At 31.5% G+C, this 20,075-nt stretch overlaps 1 protein-coding gene across 2 annotated transcripts; it reads left to right on the top strand.

Moving 5' to 3' along the window:
• The first annotated feature begins 641 nt into the window (after window positions 1-641).
• On the top strand, window positions 642-14,387 carry Polr2E (DNA-directed RNA polymerases I, II, and III subunit Rpb5). 2 transcript variants are annotated; one of them, XM_076515341.1, is made up of 8 exons: window positions 642-903; window positions 4,548-4,636; window positions 5,958-6,019; window positions 7,178-7,317; window positions 10,560-10,640; window positions 11,127-11,185; window positions 12,785-12,863; window positions 14,182-14,387. In XM_076515341.1, the coding sequence occupies exons 1-8, from the start codon at window positions 847-849 to the stop codon at window positions 14,245-14,247; spliced, it is 633 nt and encodes a 210-aa protein (XP_076371456.1). In that variant the 5' UTR covers window positions 642-846; the 3' UTR covers window positions 14,248-14,387. The 2 variants fall into 2 exon arrangements, with proteins under 2 accessions (XP_076371456.1, XP_076371457.1); XM_076515342.1 differs by lacking the exon at window positions 642-903 and adding an exon at window positions 907-1,040.
• Window positions 14,388-20,075: the final 5,688 nt, after the last annotated feature.

The raw sequence follows: 20,075 nt of genomic DNA, 5'->3' as shown, positions 1-20,075 counted from the left end.
TTGACAAAAATTTTGTTTTAATTTAAAGTAAAAACTGAAATTATTGTTGCAATAAGTAGTAAACATGAATTACTGTACTGTTGATCATGCGCTTTATAATCCTTTAAAGAATGCCTTGTTTTATTTTATTTTTCTCAACAAAAACACTTAATTCAAACTTTGTTTTTTAGTATGGTAATACTTGCAATTTGGACTAAAATAACCGACTGTACTAATTATCATTTAAATTATTATTGTATGTATTCTACTTCTTAATTTTCATCGGGCTTCTTAATTGGTTCCTTTGCATAATTGGCGATGAATATTAATCAAACTGGTTTTTGATAATAACAATGACAGAAAGTGTTATAAACCTTGGAAGAGAAGAAAGTGTTTAGAATAAACTGAAGTACTTTGAAGACCTTAATAGTTGATTTCCAGGACTTTTTTGCATAGTGATAGGGTCTCAAAATATATCGAGTGAAAACTATATTAACACGTTTACTCTTATAGAGTATAGACAGTTGCTAAGTTTTCTCACTCTCGGCTCGTATTTTCAACCCAGTATAAATATTAAAAAAACAAAACTTTAATATATGGCTGAATGAAGAGAAAGTAAATTTCTGAGCGCCCACGCTTGATTTTAATTCATAGCCCTGGTTAGAGGCTAGTTAAATCTTAAAAAGAAGTATATGTCGCATTTTCTCATTCTCTAACGTGTTTGTACTTATTAACAGAATAACGATTTTCAATACAGATTTAAATGTAAACAAAACTAGCGAAAACTTATCAAAGGTTAATTGTAAAGTTCTATTACAACTTTTAATTAACTATAGTATATTCATTTCTAAAACATTGTTAATAATTATGGACGATGAAGCGGAAACATATAAGTTATGGAGGATAAGAAAAACTATCATGCAGGTAGCGATGTTAGGGTTAGGTACGGTTATCTGGAACCAATATCTCACTTAAACAATTTTTATAGAGCAAGGGGTCCATTGATGTGTTTAATCCGTCCCATCCTATTAAGTTTAATTTTAAAAATAAAACATTTGAAGGTAAATCCAATTTTTTCATTGTTTAAATATTTATCAGTCTTTTATTTAAACTTAAATTTATTGCACCCCTATAATACAGTCTGCAACTCATTTCAAAATTTAACCTCTCTCTGATAAAAAGTTGTCTTAGCTGAAAATGACTTATACTCTGCCCGAATTTATAATTATATCTCTTAGTTATACCTTTCTCATCTTTAAGTTTGAGAAAAGAATGGTTAGAACAGATCTGATTGAAGTGTTTTAAATAATAAAGGCAGGATAATATATATGCCATTCTTGTGTGTGTATTTAATGATCAGAATGCAGGATTAGATGAGAGGGTTTAAGATTTCAAAAGCTGGAAATCATCTGCAAATTAGTTGTATTCTGCAGATAGTATGGTCAGTTTTTGGAATAGCTTCGGACATAAAAGACATCAAGTATAATTGGAGGCTGGATAGAATTAGATAAGTTTGGTTAAATGAATAGGGTCAAGCATCACAAGCCAAAAACTCATCTATCAAATGATATAAGTGAACTACCACCATAAGGATGTGTCTTGACATAAAAGATTGTTTATTAGCAAAACAAAGCACTTTTTTTGCTAAAAGTTAAAATTTGTGTATTGATTCAGCATGTTGTAGAGTATATTTTTTAGGTTAGTACAGGCTTCAAATAACACATTAAAAAGCAAGTTATAAAACTTTTCCCCAGGTCGATCTTTCTTTAAGGATGTTTTTGATTTATTTTGTTATATCTAGAAAGTTATTCATGATTTTTGTCTAGATTTGAAGACGTGATAAAATACTAATGATTGATAAAACATTAGATTTTATAAAGAACTGTTTGTTTTTAAGTTTACACAAATTTTTATTGATTGTACGTTAAAAATGTGTATTCAGAACATTTCACTAGATTTACTTGACATCATCAGGTGACAATATATGAACTGAGGCCAACGGAAATTAATTTAAGAAAATGATCGAGACTTTTTAACAATTATTACCTATGATGATCTGACAAAGCAAATGCAAACTTAATAAAGTAACTTATGTTTAATATCTATAAAACAATATTTTTTACAGCTTTACAACAGGTGTTGCACCTAGAAATTAAGCCTTTTGCTCAAAATAAGACTAGCTGAAGGTCAAAAATAACATTGAGACTAAATTTACTAGGGCTATGGTCAAGGAACAGTTCTAAATGTTTTAAGCGATGTCAGATGGTATTTGTGCAGTTTTAGGTTTTTCTGTGGTTAACAGAAACTGTTTGATGACCTTTACCAGTAATCACATACTAAATGTCACAAAGAAAATCTGTTGTATTAAAATAAGCCCACCGTAATGTTACATGTAACACTTCCATGTATTTGAGTACACCATAACGGTGCAGCTCACAGTCACAGCAGTATGTTTAGAGGTTAAATTACTTTAATTAAATATACTAAATGCTTACGCACAAAATGTAAAGGAAGTGTTGTGATAGAATGAGTACAAAACACAATATTTTTACACTAACACTGGTAATTTTAATGTTGAAAAAAAAGCACCCTTTCCTCTAAAGAATGTGTGTAGTTAATCATTAATACTGCTAAAAACAAAAAGTGAATGATAATAACAGTCACAATTGAAGGTCTGTATTTATTGTGTATTTTAGACAGTCACTGTAATTTAATGTTAAAAATACTGTGTCTGTTAACCTGCATGGAATAATGACTGTTGAATAATTTTTTTGTAGTAGTTTCAATTGGCCACAAAAAGATGATCTTCCAATGTGAGCTTGTTGTAACTATATGAATATTGCATGTGACATCAAGTACATTTGTGTAAACATTAGTTGTTATTTTAATTTCAGTACTAAAAATTCATCATTTAAGTCGCATGTGAATGTTTAATCTGTATATGGCTTACCTGTTAAACAAATAAGGAGTTTCAGTTAACCCTTAAATAGTAGTAGTTATGGTGATGTCATCAGTAAGTTAGGCAAATTAGTTCCACTGATGGTTCAAACCTCCTTTCAGTAATGTTTTCCAAACCAAGGTAAAATTCTACTCTTTGTTACAGCCCTAGAACGTGCTCTGTCATCTTTTTCCCTATGTTCATAAGCTTATATTAGACCATCCCTTAAGTAATGCCCAATTTTAGGTTCAGAATTCAGAAAAAGAGAAAAGATATCAAATGCTTTTAATGTTATTTAATCAATAATGTGTGTTCCATTATTATTAATTACTTCCTGCCAATGATTCACAAGCTTCTGAATGCTACATCTACAAAATTCTTTGGGTTTGGTGGAAAAGAATGTGGAGAGGGTAGTTCTGACATCTTCGTGTGTTCAAAGCTCTTTTCCATTGAGATAGTTCTGCCAACTTTGGAATAGATGGAAATCAGATGGGGAAAGGTCTGGAGAATAAGGAGGATGTGGAAGATTTTCCCAGTCTAGCTCTTCAATCTTTGCAGATGTGATCCTTGCTGTACAGGGCCATGCATTATCCTGGTGTAACACAATACCTTTACGATTGATCAAAACAGGCCTCTTTTCTTTCAGTGCAACATTCAAGCACTCAAACTGTTGACAGTAGAAGTCTGATGTGATTGTTATACTGAGTGGCAGCAACTCAAATTGGATTACACCAACAATATTCCACAAGTACACCACAAGACTTTCCTAGGGTGGAGGTCCATTTTGGGCTGAGCTTTAGCCAGTTTATCTGCACTGAGCCATTGTCTGCAGTGCTTAACATTTCTATAAAATATCAGTTTTTCATCTCCAGTCACTAACCTGTCCAAAAAACGCGAGTTATGTTCACGAGAGTGCAGAGAAGTGCAAATGACCACTCTTGCTCTAAGGTTGGCTTTTGTCAAATCATGGGGTACCCATTTATCCAAGTTTTGACACCTTTCCAAGCTGTTGCAGATGATGGTGAACTGTTGAATGAGTTGAATTAAGCTTCTGTGCTGGTTCTTTAACTGTTACAGCACAATCTTCATCAAGTGCAGCCAGCAGCAAGTCAATAGTAAACTTAACAGGACAACCTACACGTGGCGCATCACTTAAGCTGTAGTCACCTGATCTGAACTCCTGAAACCACCTTCAACATTTTCTTACATTGAGAGTCTACACACCATAAACACCTTGAATGCTTCATGTAGTTTCTGCTGCACTATTGCCTTTTTATAAACTCATAAAACATTATATGCCTAATGTGCACCTCAGACACATCCATCTTCATAAAGGTTTATTTGATTAATGATCTGAAAAAATTGAGTTGGGTTTGTTTCTTTTATTTGTTTGAACATTTTTATACACGTCCTACTACATATTTTAGTCATTAAAGCCTTCTACAAAGACAGAAATGATGATGCACTTTCTGTATTACATTTTTAGACATTACTTATGGTATGACCTGATACTTTCTAAAAGCATTGAGTATATCCTTGTTTTTTAATATTTGACTCTTGTTATTGTATTGCACATGAGTAGTTTTTTTAATCTCAGTGCGCATATCTTTTTTTTTTTTGCCACATATAGCTCTGTCATGATAGAGGATACCTTGTAACCCAGGATGAATTGGATCAGACTTTAGAACAGTTTAAAATCCAGTTTGGTGATAAACCAAGGTTAGGCATGTGTCAGTTTAAACCAAGTGAAATCATATCAATGTTACAATGTTAATCATTGTTATAATAAGATTTAGTTATCTAATTTCTGTCTATGTTTTATTATCTTGTAATTTAGTTGCTTTACTGATAGAATAACTTGATAAGAATTTTACTTATGAGTGAGTTTTGAAAATGATGAGAAAATAAAACCCAAATTTTACTCTTAGAATAGCAAAAAATTGTTCATAAATGAAATATAATGAAATAACTTATGCTCTTTTATGTTATACTTTCTTAATTAATGAGGTACTTAGTGCATAATTCATTTTTAATTAGGGTTAACCTAACACTAAAAGTAAGCCATGTGACTTGGAACTTTAAAAATTGGCAGAATTGATAGGATAATGACCAATCTCTAAAGGTTATCTATTATCATTCTAAACAATGAGTATCAGGGGTCACTCAAAACGAAGGTATCTTTTACACCTGTATACTATTCAGTTATCAACTACCAACCCACATTAAGAGACAGTAACAACTCTGTTTATGAACTGGGACCAGAGTGTACTTTTCAGATATAATTACATTTTCTGATATTTGTTAGAATGTTATTAGAAAAAGTAAAGATTTTCAACAGGTAACCTATTCTAATCCCAGTTTTTTAAAACTTGCATCAAGTACCTTATATATGCATAGAGGACTTTTTTTGGTCTTTCAAGGCTACTTCTACACACCCATCCGTAGACAACAAGTGACCTTTTGGTCCTTCAGTAGTATCCCTGCACACCCATTTACAGATAGCAAGTGACCTTTTAGTCCTTTCCTGGTGTTGTATGACATCAGTAGGCTAAATAACCTGGTGTCACCTGACTCTGTTCAGCTATTATAGTGGTTCTCAAACATTGGTGACCTTAGCTTCATTCGTAACTCATGATATTTTTGTAAACCTGAACCTGTCACTGGTTTTGGGGAAAAAATAGTTGCATATACATGAAAAGCTGTATTACAAAATAAAATGTTTTTATTTCTATAAATTGAAATAATATATTTTAAATATTTTGATGAAATTTTAAACATGACTCATTAAACCGCAGATTCCAGTTTAAGAAATATTAGTTGTTTTGTAAGGTAGATCAAATATGTTTCACATTAACCAGTTTATATTATTTTGTGAATAAAAATGGATTAGTTATTGCATTTACATTATTAGTGTTTTGTTACACCTCTGTGAATAAACTTTTATTTCAAGGATAAAGGTGAATTGGTTAAATAATTTTAGACATTAGATGTTTATATGGTAAAATAATAAATTTAGTATTTTTTAATGTATTACTTGTAGTGAACAGCATCCAGCTAGGAAAGATTTGGTGGTGTTGGTAGCACACAATGATGACCCAACGGGTAAGTTCCTGCATCTTGAAATTTGTAGAATCTCCTTGACTCGTCAAGTTAAGTAGTTTTATTATACTGTTGACTCAAACTAATAAAGTGCATCAGGATATTTAATGGTTTGTGTGATAGAAATTTTTAATTACCCATAGTTTACAGCACTGTAAGCTAGTAAACTACTGTACAGGATGTATGAAAAACCTGAATTTAACCCTCTTAATTAAAGAACCCATGAGTGAAAGGTAAAGAGAATATGTTAACACACGTCAAACATACTGCATCTTCTACAACCAGTGTTGATAAGACCTCTCATTAGGATGGCTAGTTATAAAACAAGATTAGCAATGATGTAATTATTGTTTTATTTACGTACTAGATCCTTAAAGGTAACAATTAATAACATGTCATCATTTATTTTAATTTTATATATTTATTATTATTATTATTTTATTTGAATTTAAGTTTACTAATATTAATAAAGATGGTCAGCGTGAAATATTTATATTTGTATTATTTTTCTTGATGCTCATTTCATGGAAAAATCCTAAATGTTACTGGATTTTAAATGTACACAATGTTTCTAGGTTTTATAACCATAAATCTTCAAAGTACTTTGTAATTATAAAATTAATAGTGATTCAATTATTTTGTTTTTTTTCCTTTTGTGTAATACTACATGGTTTAGTTTCAGTAACAATTAAAAATACTGTCACTGAAAAATCACCATCCAAGATTGTGATGGTTACAATACATTGTGATACAAAATGAGATATTTTTGGAGTTACAGCTAAAAATATTAAAAGTGAAAGTATCAAACAATGTATTCTTATGTTTGAGAGTAGAAACATACATACTTAATTAGATATGCTGATTCCAGGTTGATTTGTAGTTTTGCTCTAAGTACATGGCTTACTGTGATGGTAAGTTATATATATTGTACTTTTGGTAAGTTTTTGGAATAATATAAGTTACACTCCTCCCCAATTGTAGATTTACAAGAGCATTATGTGTGTTCTTGCACTTGTGAACCACTAGTGATAGCATGCTGTAGTTTGTTATACTTCATAAAGATTTGTACCAATGTCTGGCCAAACATTTTTTTGTATATAATGATAAAATCACTATTTTGATTAAACCATTCAATTGTTGTCCTTGTTTTTCCCACAATAGATCAGATGTTTGTGTTTTTTCCTGAAGAACCAAAGATAGGAATCAAAACCATCAAGACATATTGCCAAAGAATGCAAGAAGAGAATATTTCCAGAGCGATAATCGTGGTTCAACAGGGTATGACACCCTCTGCAAAACAGGTGGTTATTGTGATGAGTAGATTACACCTAATCTGAAACAACTTGCTTGGCCTATAGATATTTCAGTGATTTTTGTTTTGCTTTTATTCATTGCATGAATCTACTGCAACATTTATTTAGTCTAATATTTTAATAATTGCACAAAGTGAAGTGTAATATATGTTATATAATAAAGTTAATGAATGTTTTATTTCCTAGTATAAAAGTGTGTCTCATACCACACAGTCAACTTAAAATATATTCCATAACTTTCCTATACTGGACCTAGATCCTAGATCCAAAAGCATTTGTTGAGGTATGATAGTACTTTTTTATTGTCACTGTGAAATCGCTTAGTAACCATTCTACCAGAGGGTGAGGGTTATACTGATAACATGTAGAATTTAGCAATGATTGTCATTAGTTTGTAATTTTATAAATTTAGAGTGTTCATTTGTATCAGTTGTCCAGGTTTTTGGTCTTTGGACTTGCTATTGTAGACAATTTCCCATTATTCTCTATAACCAGTTATACAATTTGTTGTTTTTTCAACTGATATTTTCTTAGTATTTCTAAGAACTGTAAGCAAAAGAGAATATGTTATAATATCAACCACACTACATTTGCCATATCCAGTGCTGAGAGGCTTTTCACCCAATACCATAGTTAGTCAAATTGTCTGTGATATGACATAGTGATGTTTAGTTTTCGTGAACACTGACTGTTATGGTGTGAACCAAACTAAGCAGATGAGTTGTAATTATTATCATGTTTTATTTCAGTCACTTACAAATCAGATATTATCAACAATAATTAATAATATAACATTATTTACTCTAATTGTTTCAAAACTTAACCCTGTATTTATGGGTCCCCTTTTTGCACATGTCACATGGTTTAACTGAGTTACATTCAAAATGTAATTAAGCAAGTTTACTATTGATGTGCACCAATGAAATTGGTATTATAATGATAGTTGCAGATCAGTGTTTTATAGTTTTATATGTAGTATGTTTAATACCTTAATTTTGAAAGAAACTTTTACATAAAACCCCTAACCTTCAATTTTGTTCCCCTGTAACAAATGTGCATTTACAGGTCTTAGCTTTCAATCTCTGTAACTTAAGTACCTCTTCTCATACACCAGATTTCTATGTGTAAACTGTAACTATGGTAATTGGTCTGTTTATACATCCTCCCTTAGGACAAGTTCTTTTAAACAAAAATAAATATCTTTGAAACTCTTGACAGAAGCCATGTCCATGATTTCATGCTGAACAATATTTATTTTCTCTAGATGTTTATAATCAATAGAAAAATCTAATTTTACATTAGAATTTTCCATTGGTTATTTTAACATTGTTGTGCACAATTCCATGCAAGTTTTTTTAGTCTGCTCTCAGTATTGTTGCCATTTTGTATTGTTTCTTATCTACAAATGTGTTTGTTAGACACACAATTAAACAGTACTTAGTTTTAGTTTTATCTTTTAGTTATTTATGTTTAAGTGCATAAACCAAAACTGTCTAGGTTCACGAAGATCTTAGTGTTGCAGGTGATTGTCCTAACATTCTGATGAAGGCTACAGTGTCTCTTCCAATGGTATCGTAATATTGCTAAAGAACGACCATTGACTTGTGTGGTGATAAGTAATATTGTTAAAAAACAGACAAAATTCAAAAATAAACTATGTGTGAAAATGTAAAAACTTGCAATCAAGAATATAATCAAAAGAAAATATTTTATGCTTCTTAATTGTAAACATTTCATTGAACTATATGTTGAAGATAATACTTGAAATATTCAGTGTCCAAATGTAAATAACTACAGTACAAAACTAACAAATGTTTAATTAAAACAATCTCAGTCACTGTGTACAAGATACTTGTAACTTTTAATGTAATCTCACTAACTAAGAAAACAGTTATTGTAAGTGTTGTTGAGCTGTATATTATTCTCCATAAGAGAAGTAATCTATTGGTTACAAACAGTAACTGTGTTTTAACAACAACATAGAGTATTTTTACAAGCTAGAATAAATTGTTATTTTTGAAATATATATGAAGGTCTTTCATGTATCACATTCTTCTACCCAAAACCATGTATAAATTGATCATTTTAATACCAATATATTTACATTGATTTTGTATTACTTTGTTTTGTTAAGAAACATCACTTTGCTGCTTAGTACATTACATGGTATGAAACAGATGTGGCAAACAGAAATAAACCAAACACAGTCTATTTCATGCATTTTAATAAGTTCTTAACATAGCTGTTATATCTTATTATTTTCATATTGTACTATAAATCAATAGTTTTTCAGTAATGTGGATACTGTTCTTACTTAATAAAGTAATTATAAATCCATAATGGAACCAAACAATCAATAGTTTTCAATAATGTGGATACCGCTCTAACTTAATAAAGTAATTATAAATCCATAATGGAATCAAATAGATGGTAGTGACTGTAATCATTACACATCAATATGTAATGGAACCAAACAGATGGTAATGGCTATATTCATTACACATCAGTACATAATGGTACTATACAAATGGTAATGGGTGTAATTGTTACACATGAATTTGTAATGGAACCAAACAATGAGTAATCAATACTCATGAATCAATAATGAAACCAAACAGATGGTAGTGGCTGTAATCATTACACATCACTATGTAATGGAACCACACAGACAGTAGTGTCTGTAATCATTACACATGAATCAATAATGGAACCAAACATATGGTAGTGGCTGTAATCATTACACATCACTATGTAATGGAACCAAACAGATGGTAGTGGATATAACCAATACTCATGAATCCATAATGGAACCAAACAAGTGGTAGTAGTTATAACCAATACTCATGAATCCATAATGAAAACAAACAGATGCTAATTGCTGTAATCATTACATGTTAATCTGTAATGGAACCAAACAGATGGTAATGGCTATAACCAACACTGATGAATCCATAATAGAATCAAAAGAGATGCTAATTGCTGTAATTGTTACACATCAATCCATAATGGAACCATACAGGTGGTAATGGCTATGATCATTACATATCAATCACTAAATTTATTTAATAAAGATTTTTCTTTCAAAATGTACATATAATTAACTAGCAACACTTGATGTTACTAGTTTCAGGCCTGTTTTGATATATTCTGTGGGATTCATGCTTATGTATTCATAACATTTTTTAAACCTTAAAAATCTATTTTAATAAAACTTGTATTTTTCTTAAAAGGCATTAGTTGACATGGCACCTAAGTATATTCTGGAGCAGTTTTTGGAGTCAGAGCTATTGATCAACATCACTGAACATGAGGTGAGCATGTGTTAATCTTTCATTTAGGATGTTTAAACTCAGTACTTTCATAACCTCATATATAAAACTACATTTCTTAGGTTTTGTTAAATTTTAAATGAAATACTGATGGAAAATATTTGTGGATGTATTTATTTACACAAACATTAAAATTTAGCAGTCTAGAATGAAAAAGGTTCACTTTGTACTGAACAAACCGTAATTATTCTTTATGAACCACTGGTAAGATGCGTTGTAGGACTAATGATGTTGGTATATAGAAAGTGTTAGCTTGTAAACTTTATTAAAAAAGTACAAAACTTTAAATTACATTTTTATTCTACAAAAGATATCTTGCCTGTTGGAAGCATTCCAAGATTAAAAAATCAGAATGCTGTGAAAATTGTTATCCGTGTTATTAGAAAATAAATATTGACTATACAACACATTCATAGTTTCCTTTTTAAAACTTAGTGATATTTTATCACATTTAAAAATTATTTTCAGCTTGTTCCAGAACATGTTGTGATGACCCCTGAAGAAAAAACAGAACTTTTAAACAGATAGTATCCTTTGTTTTTCTGTCCTGTTCTGTGATTAAACTATGATATATAAGTAGAGTTTTAGAAAATGTATTGTTCACATGTCCCAAACATGCAAGTTTCATGACATTAAATGTATTATCTGCTTATTATATAACAAGCATATTCTTTCTTCAGTATAATTCAATCATAAAATCCACTTATGTAATAAAGACCAATATATTAACATTTTGGTTTCTTTCACTGTATAAATGTCTTATAGGTGACATATCTTCCTCAATTTACTTGACTTTTATATCTCTCCAGGGCTTTCAAGAGTATCTTCTATCTGTCCTTTGTTTTTATGCATTTAACACCTACCACACAAGTCATCTCAGTATCTTTTAATATACAAAGCCTTAGATATTTAATGTGGGAGTCACTCTAGAAACCAGTGATTTAGGGTTATTTTAATAGATCTTGGTGAATGAAGTCCAGTGCAACTCCTAAAACAACAATTAAATATTAATGAACATATGACAAGATGAAATCTGTATGGATTATATTATGGAGGTATTGTACTGGGTATTATACCATGATTTTTATATTTAGTCTTCATTATAGAAATGGCACTTTTAATTTGAGAATCATTGAAGAAGTCATATTGTAATGCATCTGCTTCAACAATAAATGTTTAGGACTTACTGTGTCATTAGTTTTACAAATATTGAAACCAGTGATTTGTATACGATTCCAATCCCCTCTTTATGAATGTATCATTATTTATTGTGTTCACATTTTTATATTTTCCTTGCAGTGCCATAATAAACTGAACCTCTGCAGCTGGTCTGTCAAATTAAGTGGGACATCTTCAAATAAGTTCTTCCTTTGTTCAGTCTAAGTCTATGGTTTAGCTTAATCACTACGCTTAAATCATCACATTCACAACCAGATCTGGAACATTTTAATAAAGCATGCTTTATTGCTAAATTATCTTCCCTGTTTCTTTTGTCTCAATGGTACAAGGTTATTGTCTACTGCCATATCTGTACCACCAGTTCTATATGATAAGTACTAACATCTATTTTGTCTGTGTCTTAATGGTACAGTAACACTGATAATAGATGGTCCCTTTTGTTTATATAACTTTAATTCATTACTAAAAAAATGATTAAAGATTGAAGAATATTTTTTGTCAGTTTAAATTAAGAAAAGTCCAGCTTTAAAAGAAAATAGTAAAAATCAAAATGATGCATAATTATACAGAAGAAAAGTCTGTAATATGCTAGTAACTATGCTATATGTTTGTTAAAAAAACAACAAAATATAAAAAATTGATCCAGAAAAGAAAGTATTAAGTATGTTCCACCATAAGTTCTGAAAAACTTTTTTTTTAAATTGTGTTGATTGTTTGTATGAGTCAAGAATCAAGTGATGTTTTCACAAGACTATCGTTAGCTTCAGCTGTAAAATATTTTACCAACAAATGAAATCTTTGTAGTAGAATAAAGCTATGTTTCCAAACCCATTTTGTGATAAAGCAACTTTGTAGATACTTATGAATTTCATGTACTTACTATATATCTAATTTGTATTTCATAAAATAAATCAAGGTAAGAGTAAGAACTTAACAGCAAACTTCAGTAAACTGAAGGAAAGCCAGCTGATGAGAATTCAAGTTGGAGACCCTGTAGCTCGATATTTTGGGCTGAAGCGTGGCCAGGCAAGTGAATTTATAAGTATTTATATAAATATATTAAAAAAATAGCTAATTGAGGCTCCATGCTGCATCTTATACATAATTTCTAAAGATTTATTTCATGATCTGATGTGTTATTTATCAGTGATTGAAGTATTTTGGAGAAGTAAAAAAACATTTTGTTTAACATTTGTGGTTAACCTGAAAATGACCTAAGAAGGTAAAAATTTTGTTCTCTGCTTTATTATTAAAAGTGTTAATACCCATACCAGCCATCCTGAGATACATTTTAACTTCAAGTGAGTTTCTCATCATCACGAAATTTTTTCCTCATATTAAGAATTTACCAAGAAGATATAAAGGACAGTATTTTTAGTTCCATTTTGTAAACATATAATGAAACCAAGCATTAAATTTTCTTTGTAGTTAAACTAATGTCAAATTAATTAGTCAGACAGTAAAAGAATTAACCTTTGTTTATATGATGGATTGCTTTTGCTGTTTTCTCAGTTAGACCACGTTTCTTAAGTGTATTTCTGAAATTTTCTTTAAAATGTTTTGGAGCATTAGTAATTTTGTCTTTCCTAAATAGATATGTTTCTTTCTTTCAGTGTTTTTATTGTGTAAATGCTATGTGGCTGGAAATAATTTGTTTGTATCATTTGGGGCACTCAAATTTGGTACTAATGAGATATTTTTATTGTTAAATAAAAATAAAGAGGTGTAGTTAGACATTACAACAAAACATGAAAATATAAACAAATGGCTAAAACTGCCATAATGGAAAAAGAATTGAGTAGTCAACATCTTGTCCAAATAATCTTCATTGTAAGACGAGTTGACTGTGTAATTCTATTTCCCTCAAGCACTTTGTGTATTTAAACAACTGTTAATCATTTGCACAGTTATGGTAGCAATACAGACAACTGAAATTTGGTTCAATAAAAGTTTTTGTTACTAGTAAAGGCTTAATTTGAACTATGTTTTAAATAATAAAGTAGTTCTAGTTCAGAAGAAATCATCTAGGATGATAATTTACTTCATTCCTTGTTTATTAAGTAACTTTTTTTTTTAAATAGAGTTGACTTCATTCAAGTTTATATATACTTTTAACAGTTCCTTGAAGAGGTAAGTTTGTTTTTGTAACTCAGAGTAGCTGGTATGGGTATTAACACTTACTGATAAGGAGAGAACATTTCAACCTTCCTAGGTCATCGTCAGGTTAAGAATCTTAACATGAAAATGACCTAGTGTTAATGCCCAAAACAGCCATTCTGAGATGCATATTTATTTCAAGCGAGTTTCTCATTATCAAGAATTTAAGTTTGTTTTTGTTGTCTAGGTAGTAAAGATCATCAGGCCTAGTGAGACAGCTGGAAGATACATATCCTATCGCCTAGTTGTATAACAAAGACATGGAGAAAGACTGATGTATGAGTTAATGTGTAATAATACAGGCAGTTAAGTTCGTAACTATTAACTGGTATTATTAAACAAGCAGCCATCTTATCATGAATGTATATTTTAATAACTTTCATATGTAGTAAAGTTCAGTACTATTTTTACACTGTTAATTGTGTCTCCAACGCTTGATAATGTGGTTTGAAGCCAGCATTAAAAACTGCAGAATATGTGTTCAAAAGTAATAATATTTCAGTTTAAAATAAATAAACCGTAAAGTACCCCTTACTAGTAAGTGGGAGAGAAGAGGGTGCTGGAGAGTAAAAACTATTTATTGAAATTTCTTGAAATTTGTTTTTCACTTAAGAACAAATTTATATTCTTAAAAACGTTTTTATTAATTTCGGGTTATATTGAAAATACAATAGTAAACTTGGATCACACTATTACATAGGCTGTACATTTTTATACAGAATTATTAATAACAAATTAGGCTTACGTTTGCCCTGTTGCTATAGTAAGTAGTATGCCTGTACCATATAGCGACGAGAAGATACTTTAAATAAGCGATTTTAATTCTGTGATGCGTAAAAAGGTTGCATAATCACGAAGTGCAGCATTTGGTCGACCGAAGTAGAGAAAACTAAGTAATCTGCGAACGAAACATTTCAGAACCACTCGTAAACTATTGAAACAAAATCTGGGAAGTAAGCAGTATGAAATAACAACTCGGCCTGATTATAGTTAACACTTGAGCAAAATACCCTACTTCATTATCTTAAAACAAAATTATTAACGTAATAATCTGAGACGTATCTAGCCCACTTATTTAAGCCTTTCTATCTTTAGTTAATAATGGCGTTAATATTATTAATTTATTACAGATATTCTAATGATTTAGAATTTTGTAAATACAAATAACCTGCTTTGAAAAAAATTACAATAGACGAAGGACGATGTTAGACAAATCACCAAAAAGACCGTTTTTATAGGTAACGTTTCGAGCAGCCGTAGTTCGTCAGTCCGAAACATCAGCGATATAGAAAGGTTTTTTTTAAAGGCTATTCTTTGGTTAATAGATTTAGTAAAATACAAAGTTCCATTCGTAACAGTACAATATGATCGTGCAGATAATTCAAATTACATTCACATCCAATCAAATAATCATAAGATGATACTAACCCCATATGGTTATTATTTTATATAAATGTTACAAATATAACGTTGCCTCTGATGTTTTTTTTTTTTTTGTTTTTTTGTGGGGCCTGGCATGGCCGAGCGCGTAAGGCGTGCGACTCGTAATCCGAGGGTCGCGGGTTCGCGCCCGAGTCGCGCTGAACATGCTCGCCCTCCCAGCCGTGGGGGCGTTATATGTTACGGTCAATCCCACTTTTCGTTGGTAAAAGAGTAGCCCAAGAGTTGGCGGTGGGTGGTGATGACTAGCTGCCTTCCCTTTAGTCTTACACTGCTTAATTAGGGACGGCTAGCACAGATAGCCCTCGAATAGCTTTGTGCGAAATTCCAAAATCAAACAATCAGTTATTTTTGAAGTTAAATTTTAAGTAAATTATCGTTAAGCATTCATTGTATTTATATGTATGTATGTTTATTATTATTAAATTATAAAGCTAAGAAACGTCTAATTTCAGCGCCTTTTTAGCTTTTGTTCTTAATTGCTGTCATAGGATATATATTAAAGTAAATATTGACTGTTAAAATATAGGAACATTTTAAGAGTGAGACATGACGTCGTGTATCACATTACTCACGTAAAACAATGAGTATTACTGCAACAATGTTAAAAAATAATATTCATTTCAGAATTGATCAATGGGATTATAAATAGAGAAAGGTCACCTAAAGTACTAAAAATAATAGGTTTATGATTACAGATAAATACTGAAGTTACTAAAATGGGCCAAAATTTTAAAAATAAAAATCGAAATAGATGAATGAGGGGTATTCATTCATTGCTTGAGGTTTTATACATCTGAGTATTGAAGATTTTTCGCTAGGCATTCTTAGTGTTGGATAATGCACTTTAAGTCTGTGTTCTGGCATGCTGCTAGTTCGATTCCCAATCCAACTAAACATGCTCGCCGTGCGGTCACTCCTACTATTCGTTGGTAAAAAGAGTTGGCGTTGGGTGATGATGATTAGCTACTTTCCCTCTAGTCTTGTACTGCTGAATTAGGAACAGTTTTATAGTTATATTAGGAACTCTTATAGTTTTGCATGAAATTCAAACCAAACCAAGCTTCAATCCCATATTAAAAGAAATCCTCAGGTGTTTGCACGTTTTCACTGAAATACTGCCCTGTTGGTTCGCCAGTAGTATTATTTTTGTAGTTTATTGACATGCCACCAAGTCTCCTTTGTAGACTTGTTAAAATTTTCAGCAAGTTGCACAATAAATCAGATAACGAGTGGTACAAGTGAACGAGTCCCGGATCGTATGTTGTTTTTAGTTTTACTGATTTAATCACGTCATATATCCATTTCTGTTGCAAGGTGTTGTACTTGTCGGTGTACAGGTTGAATTAGTTCCACGTAACGTTTCTGTGTACCATTAAGTTAAAAATGTTTGTTTCACGTCTGTAGGATATCGGTAATTTATCTGCAAAAAAATGGTACTTGTGGTAGGATCCTTAGTTAAAATTGAGACATTTTTCCAGATGCCCGTGACTAATCCATTTATAGTGTGATAAGCTCCTACTGTTTTTGTTTGATGCGAAACAGTATTTAGATCCATCGGAGAAATCCCCTGAGGCCCATGAAAACTCTCAGTGGCCCTGGTGACTGTACAAAAGGATGAACTGTGAATGGTGTGCGCAATATTGGTGCTGAAAGATAGAGAAGTCAACAAGAGGATAGTGGATTAACCAGTGGCTAAGTGGAGCTCTATAGTCCGAGGAAATATAATGGCAGTATGGCAAAAGCAAATGAAAAAGCATACCACTGTAAACGATTATATCCATGCCTTTAATGTATCTCTAAACTGCAGCGTGAGATTCTTTATCAAACATTTATCACCTTTCCAAGTACGTACTTACTGGCACATTTTTAAACCACTTTAAACACTTTTGCAACGTTTACTAGTGGTCGTGTATTATGTATTACTAGCTGGGGTACCCGTACCATGGATGGAAGTAATGTAAATTCATGATTAACGAAAGATTATCTTAAGACATTAAAAAATTTTCTTTATATGTAATTAAAAAACGCCCATAAAACAGCAAAACAAAAAATGTGAAACCGTAAGTATGCACGTATCTTCTCGTAGACCCAACAAACCTTCATGTCTAGAATGATGAAGATCCATCGATACGGGTGAAGTAGTGGTTAAAGAAAAACACGCAAAATTGAGAATTTGTGTGTGTTTCCCCATGGACCTGATAAACCTCCATACCAATTTTGGTGAAGATCAATGCACACCCTGCTAAGTATTTACATGGACATTCAACAGACAGTACTATTATATATATTTATATAGATGGTGCCAGTGCATTAGACGCGCGTGTGGCGTATTCATGACGTCATATATGCACCCTGAGAATGGAGAAAAAGTTCTCCATGACGGGAAACGAAGGAGAAACGAGAAAATCGTGACCCCTACTGCAACTCTAAATGCACACAGGATAAACATTTCGCAAAGTTAGGGGTTGCACATCGCGTAATAAAAAAAGTTTTTCCAGTATCATATAAGCAATAGTTCTATTATAGTATGATTACTAGTAGTCATGTATTATTACTAGTGGCTAAAGTAATACTTGAATGTGTAAAAGCATCATAAATCGTACAAGTGTACTGAAAAGTTGTATGTAAAGAAGAGAAATAAGAAATTGTTCTAGTTCACGCCTAGACGTCAATGTTACACTTAGACTATCATCAATACACCCACAATATAACACTGAGCGAACATACATTCCTCTACATTCGACATAGTCAACGTCGGGTACATTTTCATTAACGCCCGTTACCTATACCACATTTATTTATAGGGATTGACATTTATTACGTACGTATTATAATTTATCTCAGACGAGTCTACGATTTATTATATTACGTATTACTATTTCAAATACCTGAAACTTTAATTCAGAAGTTAATTACATTTTAATATGTAGTCAATTTATGTTTGCCAACAAGATTGATACAATTTTCTTTCTTAACAGAAATGTATTTTAATATACAAATATATATAATTTATAATAACGGTTACTACAACTCGTTAATACAAATTATGGTTTGTATACAGTTTTCCAAACAATATTGAGCCTTATATCTGGTATGGAACTGAATCTCTTATTAATGTTCACAGAGAGCAAATTAATTCTTTGTTGATTCACCTATCCACTTCTCTTGACAGCTAGCTAGCCTGAAGCACCCGTAAGTTTTCTCCGACTACAATATCTAATGTCCTCGTGGAAATACTAACATTCAAAGTTAATTCACTGAAGTTACACGATCTATAATGATCGAAATCTACAAAAATTGCTGCTCAAATTCTGTAGTTTTCCGACTAATAAGCGTTAATTACAATTACAGCTTCCGAGGCTTATAGTATACTGACTGTCGCTGACAAACAAATATATTCTCTTGGCGTCTTGTGATGGCTTACGTTTATATTATCACGCGAGATTCTCGAACGTTCGAAAACACGTAAACCACATAATGTTGATTTTTACTCTCCAGAATCATCTATAAATTTAGAAAACGGCTGAGACTTACGCTATAAATATCCAACAACATACGTCACACGCATAAAAACTATACTGAGACAAGCGTAGGTATTAACATAAATTATAACAGTAAATCTGTTCCACATTGAACTCGAGCGCTAATTTGGTCGAACAGATATATTTAGTAATGTTTTATTACGTGTTTCTGGTCGATCAATGATGTTGACAAAAGTGCCGAACATAATATTACCACTAGCAACAGGTTGAGTAAACTTGATTTTTTTTCATAATTGCTTATTTACATTAATGAGCTGATTTTCAAGTTCAACTCGCATCTGTACTTGTAAACTTTCTTCTCTACAAGTTAGGCCGATCAACCATAGGGTTAATTAGGTTAATAACCCGAGGTAAGTTGCGTTTATTTCTCAATTATCGACTAACGAGTATTCGTTGAGGGTTAAAAACTCCGTAAGTTAGCCAGTTGTAGTTGATAAACAAATATACATAGGTAAGATAAATTGGTTTTATTCTATTTTATGAAATTAACATCAGATGTTCAGTTGTAAAAACGTTCTGCTTCTTGCTTGGGCGGCCAGGTGGTTAAGGCACTCAATTCGTAAACAGAGGGTCGCGGGTTCGAATTCTCTTCACACGAAACATGTTCGCCCTTTCAGCCTTTGGTGCATTGTAATGTGACGGTCAATCCTACTATTCGTTGGTAAAAGAGTAGCACAAGAGTTGACGATGGGTGGTGATGACTAGCTGCTTTCACTGCTGAATTAGGGACGGCTAACGCAGATAGTCTTCGTGTAACTTTGCGCGAAATTCAAAATAAATCAAATCTAGTATGGGTGTAATTTAAATATGGATGTCCCAGATACAAAACAGACGTCACTATAATTTGTAAACATCTTCAAATTCACTTTTGTTAGTACTTCAACTGTATCTTTTGTTGCTATACAATTTTCTGAAATAAAACTAGACAGATATTAGTATAAAGTGTCTTCACCGCTAGCTGTTAATATTTTACATAAATTAAGTAAATCGGCGCAGAAAATCACGGATTTGAGTGAATAACTATCCACCCTACCTCCCTTAACTACGACAACAGCTACGTAGGAAAAAAAACAAACAAAACGACTTGATACTGAAG

Source organism: Tachypleus tridentatus, chromosome 7 (genome assembly GCF_004210375.1).
Source record: "Tachypleus tridentatus isolate NWPU-2018 chromosome 7, ASM421037v1, whole genome shotgun sequence".
Lineage (NCBI taxonomy): Eukaryota > Metazoa > Arthropoda > Merostomata > Xiphosura > Limulidae > Tachypleus > Tachypleus tridentatus.
Note: the sequence above shows the minus strand (reverse complement) of the source record. Positions and strands in the feature narration are given on the sequence as shown.

What these genes read in the sequence shown, in the direction of transcription:
- Polr2E (XM_076515341.1), top strand. Translation starts at nt 847, where the DNA reads ATGGACGATGAAGCGGAAACATATAAGTTATGGAGGATAAGAAAAACT. An exon ending in TAAGAAAAACTATCATGCAG is followed by an intron (nt 904 to 4,547) that starts GTAGCGATGTTA and finishes TGCCACATATAG; the next exon opens with CTCTGTCATGATAGAGGATA. An exon ending in TCAACATCACTGAACATGAG is followed by an intron (nt 10,641 to 11,126) that starts GTGAGCATGTGT and finishes AATTATTTTCAG; the next exon opens with CTTGTTCCAGAACATGTTGT.